Source organism: Coregonus lavaretus, assembly GCF_964263955.1.
Source record: "Coregonus lavaretus genome assembly, chromosome: 17".
Classification (NCBI taxonomy): domain Eukaryota; kingdom Metazoa; phylum Chordata; class Actinopteri; order Salmoniformes; family Salmonidae; genus Coregonus; species Coregonus lavaretus.
In genome coordinates, this window is record NC_140004.1 from 3,840,707 (window position 1) to 3,856,950 (window position 16,244).

The following is a 16,244-nucleotide window of genomic DNA, read 5'->3' on the forward strand; positions in this document are numbered from 1 at the left end:
ACTCTGAGAACACCCGTGACTCAAAGTTTCTCCCCTGGTCGCGGTGTATAGACTGTGGCACCCCAAACCGACTGATTATTCCCCCTACCAACGCATCAGCTACTGTTTCTGCCTCCTGGTCTGGGAGAGCGTAAGCCTCTGGCCACTTGGTGAAGTAGTCCATAGCAGTTAGAATCCACCTGTTACCGCTGTCTGTGGTTGGAAACGGCCCCACTATGTCTACCCCCAGTCATCGTGCTGATGCCCTCACCACCCAGCTGATGACCCAGGAACGCCACCTCCCTTTGCATGAAATGGCACTTTTCCGGGTGTAATTTTAGCCCCGCCCCCGAGATCCTCTCCAACACTCACCTAAGTGACCCCAGTGCCCCCTCAAACGATGTGCCGTGCACCAATATGTCGTCTAGGTACACGACACACTCGTCTCTCGGAACCCCCGCCAGCACTCTGTCCATGAGCCTCTCAAAGGTGGCAGGAGCATTACAGAGCCCGAAGCACAGCACCTTGAACTGCCAATGGCCCCTATCTGTGGAGAAGGCAGTTTTTTCACGTGCCCCAGGCGAGAGGGGCACCTGCCAGTAGCCACTGCGCAGATCAAGGGAGGAGAACCACGAGGACCCTCTGACGTGGTCTAGCGACTCATCGATCCTCGGTAGGGGGTAAGAGTCTTTAGTGGTGACAGAATTTAGGCCCCTGTAGTCAGCACAAAACCTAAGTTTACCCCCTTTCTTAGGCATCATGACGACCGGCGCGGACCATGGGCTATCTGATGGCTCAATGAAATCAGCCCGCAACATGTCAGCAATAGCTGTGTCTGCTGCTTCCCTCTTGGCAAGGGGAATACGACGGGCCGAATTTTAATGGGTCGGGCGTCCCCAGTGTCGATGTCACCCCAGATCAGCTCCCTCTTCCTGGCCATCTCCACTGCAGCCCGCAGAGATGGTGGATCCGCCATCTGAACATGCTTACCCAGTTCGGTGGAAGAGAGCGCTCTAATAAAACTGTCCCGTGCCAGCTCGTCTTGCACCCCAATCGGCATAGTTGCATAAACCCGCCTGGTCAGGCTCAGAATACCACTTGCCAAAGCCTTTAATGATTCCCCCTGAAGTCTCTTTTTGTTACTCAGTTCAATCCGCAGCATGTTGGGCTGCGCATCGCTGCCGAAACGGCCCCCCAATGCCTCCACTAGCGCACCGTAGTCGCCCCTCTCGTCCGGGGCTAGCGTTAGCAGGCATTCCAACGCCTCCTCTGCCAGGCTCAGGGCAAGCTGTAACGCTTTCGTCTCGTCAGACCACCTCCCGGCTCTAGCCAACAACTCGAATTGAGTGAAAAAAACTTCCCATTTACCTTGTCTATTGAACTTTGGAAGTTTAACCGCTACCGTGGCTAATGGCAATAGGGCGCCGCCATCTCTGTTTACATAAGCAGGCCCAGCCATTTCCGCACGCGGTGACGTCGACATCCCCGTCGCCGTGACGTCTGTTCTGGTCGAGCGGTGTGAAGGAAAACCCGCCAGTTCTGCCATCTTGCTGACTGACAATTTAACTTCCGCCATGTGGCTCTCCAGCTCCAGAAATCAACTGAATAGGACATTGTCATCTATGGTCTTATATTACCGCTTTTCATAGAACCGGCTATGAAAGAAAGTACATTTTTACTAATTTTGTTGTGTAAAAGCTGCGCAAGAGCAGAGATATTAGAAAAGGAGACGTCCTAAAGCGGTCATGTGCCATTATCAGCTGTGCTGTCACTGGAACACGTGATGGCCAAACTGAACCTAATAAGTGTAAACTACAGTACGTTGTGAATCAATTATTAATTGCATTGCAAAAAGTTTCAATCATGGGATATTTACTGTCCATAAGATGCAAGCTACTTGGATCAACAGCGGTCCAACTTGCTCTTCTTTGAGAAAACCTATCCTGCACTATTACACAATTGTATAGTATGAAACCAGGTTCAATGCAAACACATAGGCATTAAATGATTCAATACTTTATTGAGTTGCAAAAAGGAGAAAAAAAACTCTCAAACACTGATTAAAATCAAGAGAAAATGATTTGATAAGACAAGATCATTTAAAACACTGTATACAGACAAGAAAAAAATATACAATTTCAGAATAACCATCATATTGTATATAAGAATATTCTGTTCAGTTTGTTTTACAAACCACTACTAAGGTATGATTTTCAAATACTGTAGCAGCCAAGACATAAGGGCACACCTCCAGTGAGGGTAGAGGAATGTAATAAATAAATAATTAATTTTCTCAAACAAGCCACATCAATGACATTCATTTAAAACAAGGAAACAAAAAAAAAAGAGTTAACGCCAAATGAATTCACACAGTACCTTCATGATCTTTGTTTTGATTTTGGTAAACAAATTGCATCGTAAACATTGGTCAACTTCTGCACAGTGGGTCTTGCCGCTATTTGAAGGAGGGTAAGTTTGGCACTTTTATGCTGATGTCTCCAATGTTGATGTTTCTGGGCATTTCGGGGAGGTTCATGTTCTTTACGGCAGATACAGCACGAGCAGGTGCACCTGCAATCCCAGCCTACACACAAAACACACAGAGTTAAGAGTCACCAGAAACGCTTACAAACATATTGCACATTACAACTGTCACACAACCAGACACTGGGACACACAACACCACAGGGACACACAACCCCACAGTACTAAATACAAAGCACGATACGGAGACAGTCACCAACAGACAAAATGCAAAGCATCGACTATTAACAGATGTGTGCAAATGTACATTCAAATGCCTAGCTTCATATGCACATGCATTATTTGGTTAATTTATGATTTACATCACAACCAGAGCCAATTATGAATCAACTGAGAACATAGTGCTACATTCATAGATGTTGAAATATTCAATAATATTGACTTTTAAAAGATGGAGGCAGCATTGCTTGAAAAGTGAACCCACCAAATTCTTGAGGACTGATAAGGATAAAAATGCAAGGAGAGAATTGGGTGAAACAGAAAAAAAAATAGAATTTGATATGAGAAGGAAATGAAGCTATAGATATGTATAGAATGTTTATAGAATTTCGAAAACCTAATTTGAACATGTGACTGAAGTGAAATGTCTTATTTATGTGTCCTAGGAAAGAGGAACGAACTAGCGCAATATCAGATGGCCTAATGGAAATTATATCACATTACACTAAGATTTATTTAGCTACTTACTTACATATACTGTATTTATGTGAACATTTCTTACAGATTAAATCGTTCTCTGTGAAATATAACACCATTATGACAATTCAGAATGGTTTCGTAGTCCTTTTTCTAGCCATTCCTAAAGTACAATAAACAGACTTTTACTGAAAGTGGATAAAAAACTGTAGGAACTTTCCAAGGATATACAGTGCATTCGGAAAGTATTCAGACCCCTTCCCTTTTTCCACATTTTGGTACGTTACAGCCTTATTCTAAAATCGATTAAATATTTTTTTCCCTCATCACACAACACACACAATACCCCAAAATGACAAAGCGAAAAAAGGTTTTTTGAAATGTTTGCAAATGTATTAAAAACATAAATACCTTCTTTACATAAGTATTCAGACCCTTTCCTACGAGACTAGAAATTGAGCTCAGGTGCATCCTGTTTCCATTGATCATCCTTGAGATGTTTCTACAACTTGATTGGAGTCGACCTGTGGCACATTCAATTGATTGACATGACTTGGAAAGGCACACACCCGTCTATATTAGGGCTGTGGCGGTCACAAAATCTTGTCAGCCGGTGATTGTCAAGCAAATACCTGCCGGTCTCACGGTGACTGACCGTTAATTAAACACATTTAGCATCTCCTGGCTTCCACACATAGCCTACAAGCCACTAATGCAGACCTTTGGAACATCTACATTTTAAAAAGTCTAATAAATCCATGTAATATAGCCTACACCTACACAATAAATCCATTATGTATTTTAGACACCTCTCACTCACATGGCTCTCCATCACGTGATCGGTTCTTTCTCACAGGCTACAAGTGAAGACTGACACATCGGGGAAAAAACTGCCCAAATCATTATCCAATTCCAAGGTGCATATTGAAGAATTTGGAAGAACTGTCCACATTTACTTTGTCAGCCAACAAGATGAGTAGGCCTAACGTAAAGCAAAAGCACTAGACTATGTCAATATACTATCCCCCATACTACAAAAGTTGACCTATTCTGTGCAAGAAATAAATATTCCAAACATAGTCTGGGACAGTTGTGGGATGCGATAGATCCCAAATTAATGCAACCACTAGCATCAAAAAAACATTTTTTAAGCAATGAGACTGACGCAACAGATCAGACAGTTTAGCTTAAAATGTTGATAAACTATTAGGCTATTTCTTCACCTTATAAGCACAGCAATGAGCACACAGCAGTAGGCTATAAGCGCAAATGTTCCATTAGCGGGAAAACACCATTATCAAAAGTGACCGCAAATGCGATTATGCATGTAATGCTTTTATTACAAAAGGTGCATTTCTATGGTGAAAATTATCTTCCCCAAACATGAAACTCACGCGCTACTTACGTATGCCAATCCGCTTTACAAGGGGTGTAGAGCCTGAATGTGGTTAATTTTAAGAAGTTATTTGGCCACTTTAGTTGTGATAGAAACCTTATCAAAACATATAGGCCTATGGGCTAGGCTACATGAGGTGTGTGATCCTGATTTGAAAAATATCATTCACAAGTGGTAATATATGATTCACAAGTGATAGGCTAATATTGTCACCCATCACACTACTCTTGATTTAATCTTAGTCTTTACATATACTAAATAATATGTTATATTTGTTTTGATTTAGAACCTGGACTTCCTGACGGGCCGCCTCCACGCTGATCTGCCACGCTGATCCTCAACACGGTGGCCCCTCAGGGGTGGGTGCTCAGTCCCCTCCTGTACTCCCTGTTCACCCATGACTGCATGGCCAGGAACAACTCCAACACCATCAAGTTTGCGGACGACACAACAGTGGTAGGCCTGATCACCGACAACGATGAGACAGCCTATAGGGAGGAGGTCAGAGACCTGGCAGTGTGGTGCCAGGATAACAACCTCTCCCTCAATGTGACCAAGACAAAGGAGATGATTGTGGACTACAGGAAAAAAAGAGGACTGAGCATGCCCCCATTCTCATTGAAATGGGCTGTAGTGGAACAGGTTGAGAGCTTCAAGTTCCTTGGTGTCCACATCACCAACAAACTATCATGGTCCAAACACATCAAGACAGTCGTGAAGAGGGCACGAGAAAGCATATTCCCCCAGGAGACTGAAAAGATTTGCCATGGGTCCTCAGATCCTCAAAAAGTTATACAGCTGCACCAGAGAGCATCCTGACTGGTTACATCACTGCCTGGTATGGCAACTGCTCGGCCTCCGATCGCAAGGCACTACAGAGGGTACGGCCCAGTACATCACTGGGGCCAAGCTTCCTGCCATCCAGGACCTCTATACCAGGCGGTGTCAGAGGAAGGCCCTAAAAATTGTCAAAGACTCCAGCCACCCTAGTCATAGACTGTTCTCTATGCTACCGCACGGCAAGCGGTACCGGAGTGCCAAGTCTAGGTCCAAAAGGTTTCTTAACAGCTTCTAGCCCCAAGCCATAAAGACCCCTGAACAGCTAATCACGGCTACCCAGACTATTTGGATAGAAATGTTGCGCAACATGAGCTCTCATGAGTGTTTGATTAGATTTGATTACATTTGCATTGATGACCATCAGCAGCATCAGAGCTTGGAGAAGCCTAATTACAGTGACTAAACGGTTACGTGGAATATGACTGCCTTCATGACCGTCAGTGTGGCGGTAATACGGTCACCATAACAGCCCTAGTCTATATAAGGTCCCACAGTTGACAGTGCATGTCTGAGCAAAAACCAAGCCATTAGGTCGAAGGAATTGTCCGTAGAGCTCCGAGACAGGATTGTGTCAAGGCACAGATCGGGGAAGGGTACCAAAAAAATCTGCAGAATTGAAGGTCCCAAGAACAAAGTGGCCTCCATCATTTTTAAATGGAAGAAGTTTGGAACCACCAAGACTCTTCTTAGAGCTGGTCGCCCGGCCAAACTGAGCAATCAGGGGAGAAGGTCCTTGGTCAGGGAGGTGACCAAGAACCCAAATGGTCACTCTGACAGAGCTCCAGAGTTCCTCTGTGGAGAAGGGAGACCCTTCCAGAAGGACAACCATCTCTGCAGCACTCCACCAATCAGGCCTTTATGGTAGTGTGGCCAGACGGAACCCACTGCTCAGTAAAAGGCACATGACAACCCGCTTGGAGTTTGCCAAAAGGCACCTAAAAGGACTCTGACCATGAGAAACAAGATCCTCTGGTCTGATGAAACCAAGATTGAACTCTTTGGCCTGAATGCCAAGCGTCACGTCTGGAGGAAACCTGGCAACATCCCTATGGTGAAGCATGGGGGTGGCAGGGACTGGGAGACTAGTCAGGATCGATGGAAAGATGAATGGAGCAAAGTACAGAGAGATCCTTGATGAAAACCTGCTCCAGAGCGCTCAGCACTTCAGACTGGGGTGAAGGTTCACCTTCCAACAGGACAACGACCCTAAGAACACAACCAAGATAATGCAGGAGTGGCTTTGGGACAAGTCTCTGAATATCGTTGAGTGGCCCAGCCAGAGCCCGGACTTGAATCTGATTGAACATCTCTGGAGAGACCTGAAAATAGCTGTGCAGCGACGCTCCCCATCCAACCTGACAGAGCTTGAGAGGATTTGCAGAGAAGAATGGGAGAAACTCCCCAAATACAGGTGTGCCAAACTTGTAGTGTCATACCCAAGAAGACTCCAGGCTGTAATCGCTGCCAAAGGCTGTAACGTAACAAAACGTGGAAAAAGTCAAGGGGTCTGAATACTTCCGAATGCACTGTACTCTAATATATTAGAACTGTAACAACTCAGTGGAAACTGTACACACACTGAGGTAAGGACTTACTAGTTGTATCGGGGGAGACTAGGTTAACAGGGCTGACTTGTTTGTAATGGGGGTGACAAGGTTCAGTGTTTGTAAAATATGACTATGTTCAATCTAATGTTTGATTATTAAAATGTACATAAAATATTATAGCGACAGCTATTCAATGTTGTGAGAGTTATTTCCATGGTATTACCTATTGACATCATCCATGTGGGGAATTGTTGTAATACTGCGTCACAAAAATGGGTCTACTCTATGGCATACTGAAGAAAACGGAGGTAACACACTAAAGCAGTGAATTTCAAAGCATTGTTCAATATAAAACCAAACAAAAACATTATCCAATATACACCGAGTGTACAAAACCTTAGGTTTACCTGCTTTTTCCATGACATACACTGACCAGGTGAAAGCTATGATCCCTTATTGATGTCACTTGTTAAATCCACTTCAAATCAGTGTAGGTTAAAGAAGGACTTTTAAGCCTTGAGACACAGATTGTGTATATGTGCCATTCAGCAACGCTGCTGGGTTTCACACATAACAGTTTCCCATGTGTATCAAGAATGGTCCACCACCCAAAGGACATCCAGCCAACTTGACAACTGTGGGAAGCATTGGAGTCAACATGGGCCAGCATCCCTGAGGAACGCTTTCGACACCTTGTAGAGTCCATGCCCTGATGAATTGAGGCTGTTCTGAGGGCAAAAAGGGGTGCAACTCAATATTAGGAAGGTGTTCCTAACGTTTTGTACAATGTGTAATTTGAGATGCAAAACAAATTGATTGAAATGTCAATAGTGTAAATTCTGACAAAAATAACTAATTGACATTGTGAATTCACATTTCCTATGGATAACATGTTGATCTCTAGATTGCATTTGAAAATCACTGCTGTTAGAGATCCACCCACTGAATCTTGAACAGTCGAACCCAAAAATTAAGATTCAACCAGCTTCTAGACTTTCAGTTAATAGGCTAAAGTTTCTAGTTCTGAAAATGAGTTTAACTAGGCATCTCTTTTAGAGAACTACCATAGGAAGGGTTGCAAATATGAAACAGTAGCAATCAGTAGCTTTTATGTCTAAATAACTGGTTCAGACATTTTTCTGTATTATAGGCAGTCATTGGAATCGATAACAGATATGCGCACATGATTTTCATTGCATCGTCTATAATTGTGCACACAAGGTCAGTTCAAGTGTGTCCTTCATACAGTTTGCTGCCATCAAGTTGAGCGGCAATACAGAGTGGCTACTGTACTTCAAACGTGAAGAACCCTGGGCTTTTACTGACCTTGGCAACTAGTCAACTAAATTATGTAGCCTACACTTTGTGACAACTCAAGGGAGACAAATTAGACTTGCTCCTAGCTGGTTGCCCAAAGGCCTAGGTTTCTGGTCAAGTACTCAGTCACACATAGCTATGTTAAGAATCACACTGTACTACGTTCCACAGGTCTCCCCATAGAGGCATTACTGGTGTGTACTAAGCACTAAGCTGTGTCTGCCTGGGAAACCAAACCACTGGCTTGGAAGATGGTCTGTTGATTAATAAAACACTGATGTGTCTCAAACCAGGGGGGGAAAGCACATTTCAGATACGTAAACAGTGGTTTACGCGTGTCATAAAAGTAGTCTGATGAAATCTATAGGGCAGCAAAGCAGAGAGTGGTGACAAAGGACCAGTCGAGACACAGCAACAGCATGCTTGTGTGTTGTGTTTGGCTAGCAACCTAGCGAGGTGCGACTTGAATTTTCAGCGACGACACATCTCTGTTACGGAAACAAACCCAGTGCCAGACAACACAGGTGCACGGACAGTATCATTGTACGTCTTCCTCTAGGGCAGCTAGCTACAGCTGGCCACCTGCATTTATTGACAAATGCTTCTTTATTGCTAAGCCTAGCTTGCACAGCTTTGGTATTGGTGCAATATCAAAAACATGATTTTCCTGTGTTATATACAGTTTAAGTCGGAAGTTTACATACTCTTTAGCCAAATACATTTAAACTTAGTTTTCACAACTCCTGTCATTTAATCCTAATAACAATTCCCTGTCTTAGGTCAGTTAGGATCACCACTTTATTTTAAGAATGTGAAATTTCAGAATAATAGTAGAGAGAATGATTTATTTCAGGGGGGGTAGGCCTTGAAATACATCCACAGGTACACCTCCAATTGACTCAAATGATGTCAATTAGCCTATCAGAAGCTTCTAAAACCATTACATCATTTTCTGGAATTTTCTAAGCTGTTTAAAGGCAGTCAACTTAGTGTATGTAAACTAATGACCCACTGGAATTGTGATACAGTGAAATAATCTGTCTGTAAACAATTGTTGGAAAAATGACTTGTGTCATGCACAAAGTAGATGTCCTAACCGACATGCCAAAACTATAGTTTGTTAACAAGAAATGTGTGGAGTGGTTGAAAAACGAGTTTTAATGACTCCAACCTAAGTGTATGTAAACTTCCGACTTCAACTGTATATATTTCCACACTATGAGGTTAGAATAATACTGTGAAATTGTGAAAATTATGATAATGCCGTTTTAGTGTAAGAGCGGTGTGAAAAGACAAAAGCGCTGTCTGTTTTGGTGGGATACAGTTTTGGCCTGCCTGGTGAAATCACCAGGTGGTAAATTAGTTGATAGACCAATAAAAAAGAGTGTCAAACCTCTCTGCCAATAATAGGTATTTTTCAGGTTTTCCCCTCCCCACACAGACAGTCCTAGCAAAATTCTTGCTTGAGAAATTGCTCTTAGCAATTTGTTTATTTTTTACCATTTTAATTGAAAGAAAATCACAGTAAGGTACTTAATTGTTACCCAGAAATGGTTTTATATTGGAGATAAAAACAGCTGCATTGGGCCTTTCATTAAAAACATCCCAATGATGAAAATATTTACTATCGCCATACCAATTTCCTAAATAGCCAAGTAATATGTGGTTTCATTGCTCTTTTGAAGTACAATTGATACATTTTAGGGTCTGCTGTAAAAAGATTTTGATGTTAGTGATGTCGTTTTGTTATTAAGTGGTCGGCCTATGGAGAACTACGGATAGTGTAAATAAATTTGGGAAGTTACAGTACTTGGTTGGAAATTTAGCAGTACCTGTGTCTACCTGTCCTGTCTGGGAGACTGAAAGATAAATGTCTGTAAAGAGAGAAGAATGGAAAGAACTAGAAAGGGTCAGGGGAAAAGAGGAATGAGGAATGTTGTTAAAGCAGATCAAATTAATTACAGTATATATATAAATTGAAAGTGATAAGACCTATCGTAGACCGCATTCATAGACTGCACTGAGAGAGGCCTCAACACCTCCAAAGGCATAGCAACACTTCTGCTGTTTCATACTGATGAGCTGGTTGAGCATGTTAAAGTGAACTAAATCCAGCATATCATTCTTCACCAATTTGTATTGACTTAACATTTTTTTTTTACACACTACTAGGAATGTATTTTGTTTACGTCATTCTTTATGGCTCTGAATTAGTGTTGAAGTTATGATTATGACTATGAGAACACTGCGGTCTAGGGTAGGTCCAAGAAGGAAAAGACGGAGCACATCTGATGTTTGTTGAACAGTCAAAGACTTGGCGTACAATACACTACTGATTCCATTTAATCAACCACACAATACGGCCCAAAGTTGTTACCAAAGCATGGTTTCCATTGTTAGATACAGCAAAATTGCAACAGTGAGGTAAAATCTGTAAATGTTAGCCAAGGGTGCAGCACCAATTTGAAATAAAGATAAGTTAACAGCAAGTTACACATCCGTAGGACTTTTGAGTCACACCATGTAACCTTACATTGTGCAGTAAGCAAACAAAACCTAAAATATATCCTCAAAATAACTTTGAAAATACATGTGGCTTTTCTTAAATATTTGACTTCATATCCGTTTATTTAACTGGAATATTTTGTGTGTGTGTCAATTTAAAATACACACAGAGTCATGTATTTAGATGGATCTGAATACACCTTGTCAAAAGTCATAATGGCATTGTTCTGCCAATGGCAATGATTCCATAAAATTATCTCTGGCTGTAACAATCGGTTTTCATTAATAATTAAATTTAGAGACTGTATTCAAAGAGATCTGAGAACAAAGCAATGTCTAGGCCTTAATATCACAGACATTAAATGCTCAGCTCCAAGATATCTGCTCACAGATCAGCTCAGGACATCTTTGACTTCAACGTCAAATTTCGTTAATTCAACATCCCTCTATGACCACAACTAACCATTCAACAGCCATAGAAACGCTACCACCACCTCGCCATTTAAGCAAATACGTCAACACGACATGTCCAGTCTGTAGAGTTGGATGAGCAATGCATCTCATGAGTGTGTGATTGTTGAGGATCAAGATTCCGCAGATGCATTGGACACTGTGTAAATTTAGATTCCAGAGAAGAGACAATCGGTGTCTGTGATGATGATTATAACTTTGGGGTAAGAAGGAAGAGAAATGTCATTCTGTGTGGTGACGCAGTGCAGTAGCGGAGGGCCAGAGAGCACAAACACTCAGTCAGGAGCATCACAAAGGCACTGGAAGGGCATGCAGGTTCCAGCATACACACATGCCTACACATACCTGGAGTATGAGAAGTCAGAAAGAAGTACTGCCACTCTTACCTCCGATTTCTCCATTTTGGTTTGGGCGTCCACCTGTGTGATGATCTCATTCATGTTGGTCTCCAGCACCATCCCTCCCATCACCATCTCTGCCAGTATATTGTGTACCTAAAGGTTCAATGCAAAATGTTCTATTTATAGGCTATTCTCAGACTGAGAAAACATACTATTACTGTTAACCAAAATATACAGTTGAAGTCGGAAGTTTACATACACCTTAGCCAAATACATTTAAACTCAGTTCTTCACAATTCCTGACATTTAATCCTAGTAAAAATTCCCTGTTTTAGGTCAGTTAGGATCACCACTTTATTTTAAGAATGTGAAATGTCAGAATAATAGTAGAGAGAATTATTTATTTTAGCTTTTATTTCTTTCATCACATTCCCAGTGGTCAGAAGTTTACATACACTCAATTCGTATTTGGTAGCATTGCCTTTAAATTGTTTAACTTGGGTCAAACGTTTTCGGTAGCCTTCCACCAGCTTCCCACAATAAATTGGGTGAATTTTGGCCCATTCCTCCTAACAGACCTGGTGTAACTGAGTCAGGTTTGTAGGTCTCCTTGCTCGCACACGCCTTTTCTGTTCTGCCCACACATTTTCTATAGGATTGAGGTCAGGGCTTTGTGATGGCCACTCCAATACCTTGACTTTGTTGTCCTTACGCCATTTTGCCACAACTTTTTAGTATGCTTGGGGTCATTGTCCATTTGGAAGACCCATTTGCGACCAAGCTTTAACTTCCTGACTGATGTCTTGAGATGTTGCTTCAATATATCCACATAATTTTCCTTCCTCATGATGCCATCCATTTTGTGAAGTGCACCAGTCCCTCCTGCAGCAAAGCACACCCACAGCATGATGCTGCCACCCCTGTGCTTCACGGTTGGGATGGTGTTCTTCGGCTTGCAAGTCTTCCCCTTTTTCCTCCAAACATAACAATGGTCATTATGGCCAAACAGTTCTATTTTTGTTTCATCAGACCAGAAGACATTTCTCCAAAAAGTACGATCTTTGTCCCCATGTGCAGTTGCAAACCGTAGTCTGGCTTCTTTATGGCGGTTTTGGAGCAGTGGCTTCTTCCTTGCTGAGCGGCCTTTCAGGTTATGTCGATATAGGACTCGTTTTACTGTGGATATAGATACTTTTGTACCTGTTTCCTCCAGCATCTTCACAAGGTCCTTTGCTGTTGTTCTGGGATTGATTTGCACCAAAGTACGTTTATCTCTAGGAGACAGAACGCGTCTCCTTCCTGAGCGGTTTGACAGCTGCGTGGTCCCATGGTGTTTATACTTGCGTACTATTGTTTGTACAGATGAAAGTAGAACCTTCAGAACCAGACTTGTGGAGGTCTACCATTTTTTTTCTTGGCTGATTTCTTTGGATTTTCCCATGATGTCAAGCAAAGAGGCACTGAGTTTGAAGGTAGGCCTTGATATACATCCACAGGTACCCCTCCAATTGACTCAAATGATGTCAATTAGCCTATCAGAAGCTTCTAAACCCATGACATCATTTTCTGGAGTTTTCCAAGCTGTTTAAAGGCACAGTCAACTTAGTGTATGTAAACTTCTGACCCACTGGAATTGTGATAGTGAATTATAAGTTAAATAATATGTCTGTAAACAATTGTTGGAAAAATTACTTGTGTCATGCACAGAGTAGATGTCCTAACCGACTTGCCAAAACTATAGTTTGTTAACAAGAAATTTGTGGAGTGGTTGAAAAACGAGTTTTAATGACTCCAACCTTAGAGTATGTAAACTTCCGACTTCAACTGTATGTTTTAGGGGGGATTATTTTGTGTGCCTTATTTTGTGCACCCAGGGGGCCCCAGGACAGAGTTTGGGAAACCCTGCTCTACAGGATTATTTCATATTTATTATCATTGTTACATATTAAAGAGGCTAAACAAATGCGAACAGGAGATCAACAACCCTTGAAAACAAATGACCTGATGTGAGATATGCATGCAACCCTATCTATTGTCAAAACATTGGATGTACTAACAAATCACACACTCACATTTATACTAAACAAAAATATAAAACGCAACATGTAAAGTGTTGGTCCCATGGTTCATGAGCTGAAATAAAAGATTGCTGAAATTTTCCATAAGCACAAAAAGCGTAATTCTGTAAAATGTTGTGCACAAATTTGTTTACATCCCTGTTAGTAAGCATTTCTCCTTTGACAAGATAATCCATCCACCTGACAGGTGTGGCATATCAAGAAGCTATTTAAACAGCATGATCATTGCACAGGTGCATTGTGCTGGGGACAATAAAAGGCCACTAAAATGTGCAGTTTTGTTACACAACACAATGCCACAGATGTCTCATGTTTTAAAGGAGCGTGCAATTGGAATGCTGACTACAGGAATGTCCACCAGAGCATTCAATGTTCATTTCTCTACCATAATCAGCCTCCAACGTCGTTTTAGAGAAATTGGCAGTACGTCCAACTGGCCTCACAACCGCAGACCACGTGTAACTACACCAGCCAAGGACCTCCACATCTGCCTTCTTCACCTGCGGGATCATCTGAGACCAGCCACCCAGACAGCTGATGAAACTGAGGAGTATTTCTGTCTGTAATAAAGCCCTTTTGCGGGGAAAAAACTAATTCAGACTGGCTGGGCCTGGTTCCCAAGTGGTTGGTTAAGTAATAAGTTAAAATAATTAAAGAGCAGCAGTAAAATAAAATAACACTAGGGAGGTTATATACAGGGGGTACCGATACAGAGTCAATGTGCGGGGGCACAGGTGAGACGAGATAATTGATGTAATATGTACATGTGGGTAGAGTTAAAGTGACTATGCATAGATAATAAACAGAGTAGCAGCAGCGTAAAAGAGGGAGTGGGGTGGGGGGACAATACCAATAGTCTGGGTAGCCATGATTAGCTGTTCAGGAGTCTTATGGCTTGGGGGTAGAAGCTGTTGAGAAGCCTTTTGGACCTAGACTTGGCGCTCTGGTACCGCTTGCCGTGCGGTAGCAGCGAGAACAGTCTATGACTAGGGTGGCTGGAGTCTTTGACAATTTTTAGGGCCTCTGACACCTCCTGGTATAGAGGTCCTGGATGGCAGGAAGCTTGGCCCCAGTGATGTACTGGGCCGTACGCACTACCCTCTGTAGTGCCTTGCGGTCGGAGGCCGAGCAGTTGCCATACCAGGCAGTGATGCAACCAGTCAGGATGCTCTCGATGGTGCAGCTCTAGAACTCTTTGAGGATCTGAGGACCCATGGCAAATATTTTCAGTCTCCTGGGGAAATAGGCTTTGTCGTGCCATCTTCACGACTGTCTTGATGTGTTTGGACCATGATAGTTTGTTGGTGATGTGGACACCAAGGAACTTGAAGCTCTCAACCTATTCCACTACAGCCCCGTTGATGAGAATGTGGGCGTGCTCAGTCCTCTTTTTTTCCCCTGTAGCCCACAATCATCTCCTTTGTCTTGATCACGTTGAGGGAGAGGTTGTTATCCTGGCACCACACTTCCAGGTCTCTGACCTCCTCCCTATAGGCCGTCTCATCGTTGTCGGTGATCAGGCCTACCACTGTTGTGTCGTCGGCAAACTTAATGATGGTGTTGGAGTAGTGCCTGGCCACACAGTCATGGGTGAACAGGGAGTACAGGAGGTGACTGAGCACGCACCCCTGAGGGGCCACCGTGTTGAGGATCAGCGTGTCAGATGTGTTGTTACCTACTCTTACCACCTGGAGGCGGCCCGTCAGGAAGTCCAGGATCCAGTTGCAGAGGGAGGTGTTTAGTCCCACGGTCCTTAGCTTAGTGATGAGCTTTGAGGGCACTATAGTGTTGAACGCTGAGCAGTAGTCAATGAATAGCATTCTCACGTAGGTGTTCCTCTTGTCCAGGTGGGAAAGGGCAGTGTGGAATACAATAGAGACTGCATCATCTGTGGATCTGTTGGGGCGGTATGCAAATTGAAGTGGGTCTAGGGTCTCTGGGATAAAGGTGTTGATATGAGCCATGACCAGCCTTTCAAAGCACTTCATGGCTACAGACCTGAGTGCTATGGGTTGGTAGTCATTTAGGCAGGTTATCTTAGTGTTCTTGGGCACAGGGACTATGGTGGTCTGCTTGAAACATGATGGTATTACAGTCAGGGACATGTTGAAAATGTCAGTGAAGACACTTGCCAGTTGGTCAACGCATGCTCAGAGTACGTGTCCTGGTAATCCATCTGGCCCTGTGGCCTTGTGAATTTTGACCTGCTTAAAAGTCTTACTCACATCGACTACGGAGAGCGTGATCAGATAGTCATCCGGAACAGCTGATGCTCTCATGCATGCTTCAGTGTTGATTGCCTCGAAGCGAGCATAGAAGTGATTTAGCTCGTCTGGTAGGCTCGTGTCACTGGGCAGCTTGCGACTGTGCTTCCCTTTGTAGTCTGTGATAGTTTGCAAGCCCTGCCACATCCAACAAGGGTCGGAGCCAGTGTAGTACGATTCAATCTTAGTCCTGTATTGACTCTTTGCCTGTTTGATGGTTCGTCGGAGGGCATAGCGAGATTTCTTATAAGCGTCTACCCTTTAGCTCAGCGCGGATGTTGCCTGTAATCCATGGCTTCTGGTTGGGGTATGTACGTACAGTCACT

General features: G+C 43.0%; 1 protein-coding gene across 1 annotated transcript in view; it reads right to left on the minus strand.

Moving 5' to 3' along the window:
• Nucleotides 1-1,975: 1,975 nt before the first annotated feature.
• The window catches only part of LOC311144979 (AP-3 complex subunit sigma-1-like), a 29,173-nt gene continuing 14,904 nt past the window's right edge, over nt 1,976-16,244 (minus strand). The window contains exons 5-6 of the mRNA XM_084181178.1: nt 11,622-11,729; nt 1,976-2,563 (exon numbers count right to left, since the gene is read on the minus strand). Coding sequence (XP_084037304.1) covers nt 2,435-2,563; nt 11,622-11,729 — 237 coding nt within the window. The 3' untranslated portion in view covers nt 1,976-2,434. The remainder of the gene's footprint in view (nt 2,564-11,621; nt 11,730-16,244) is intronic.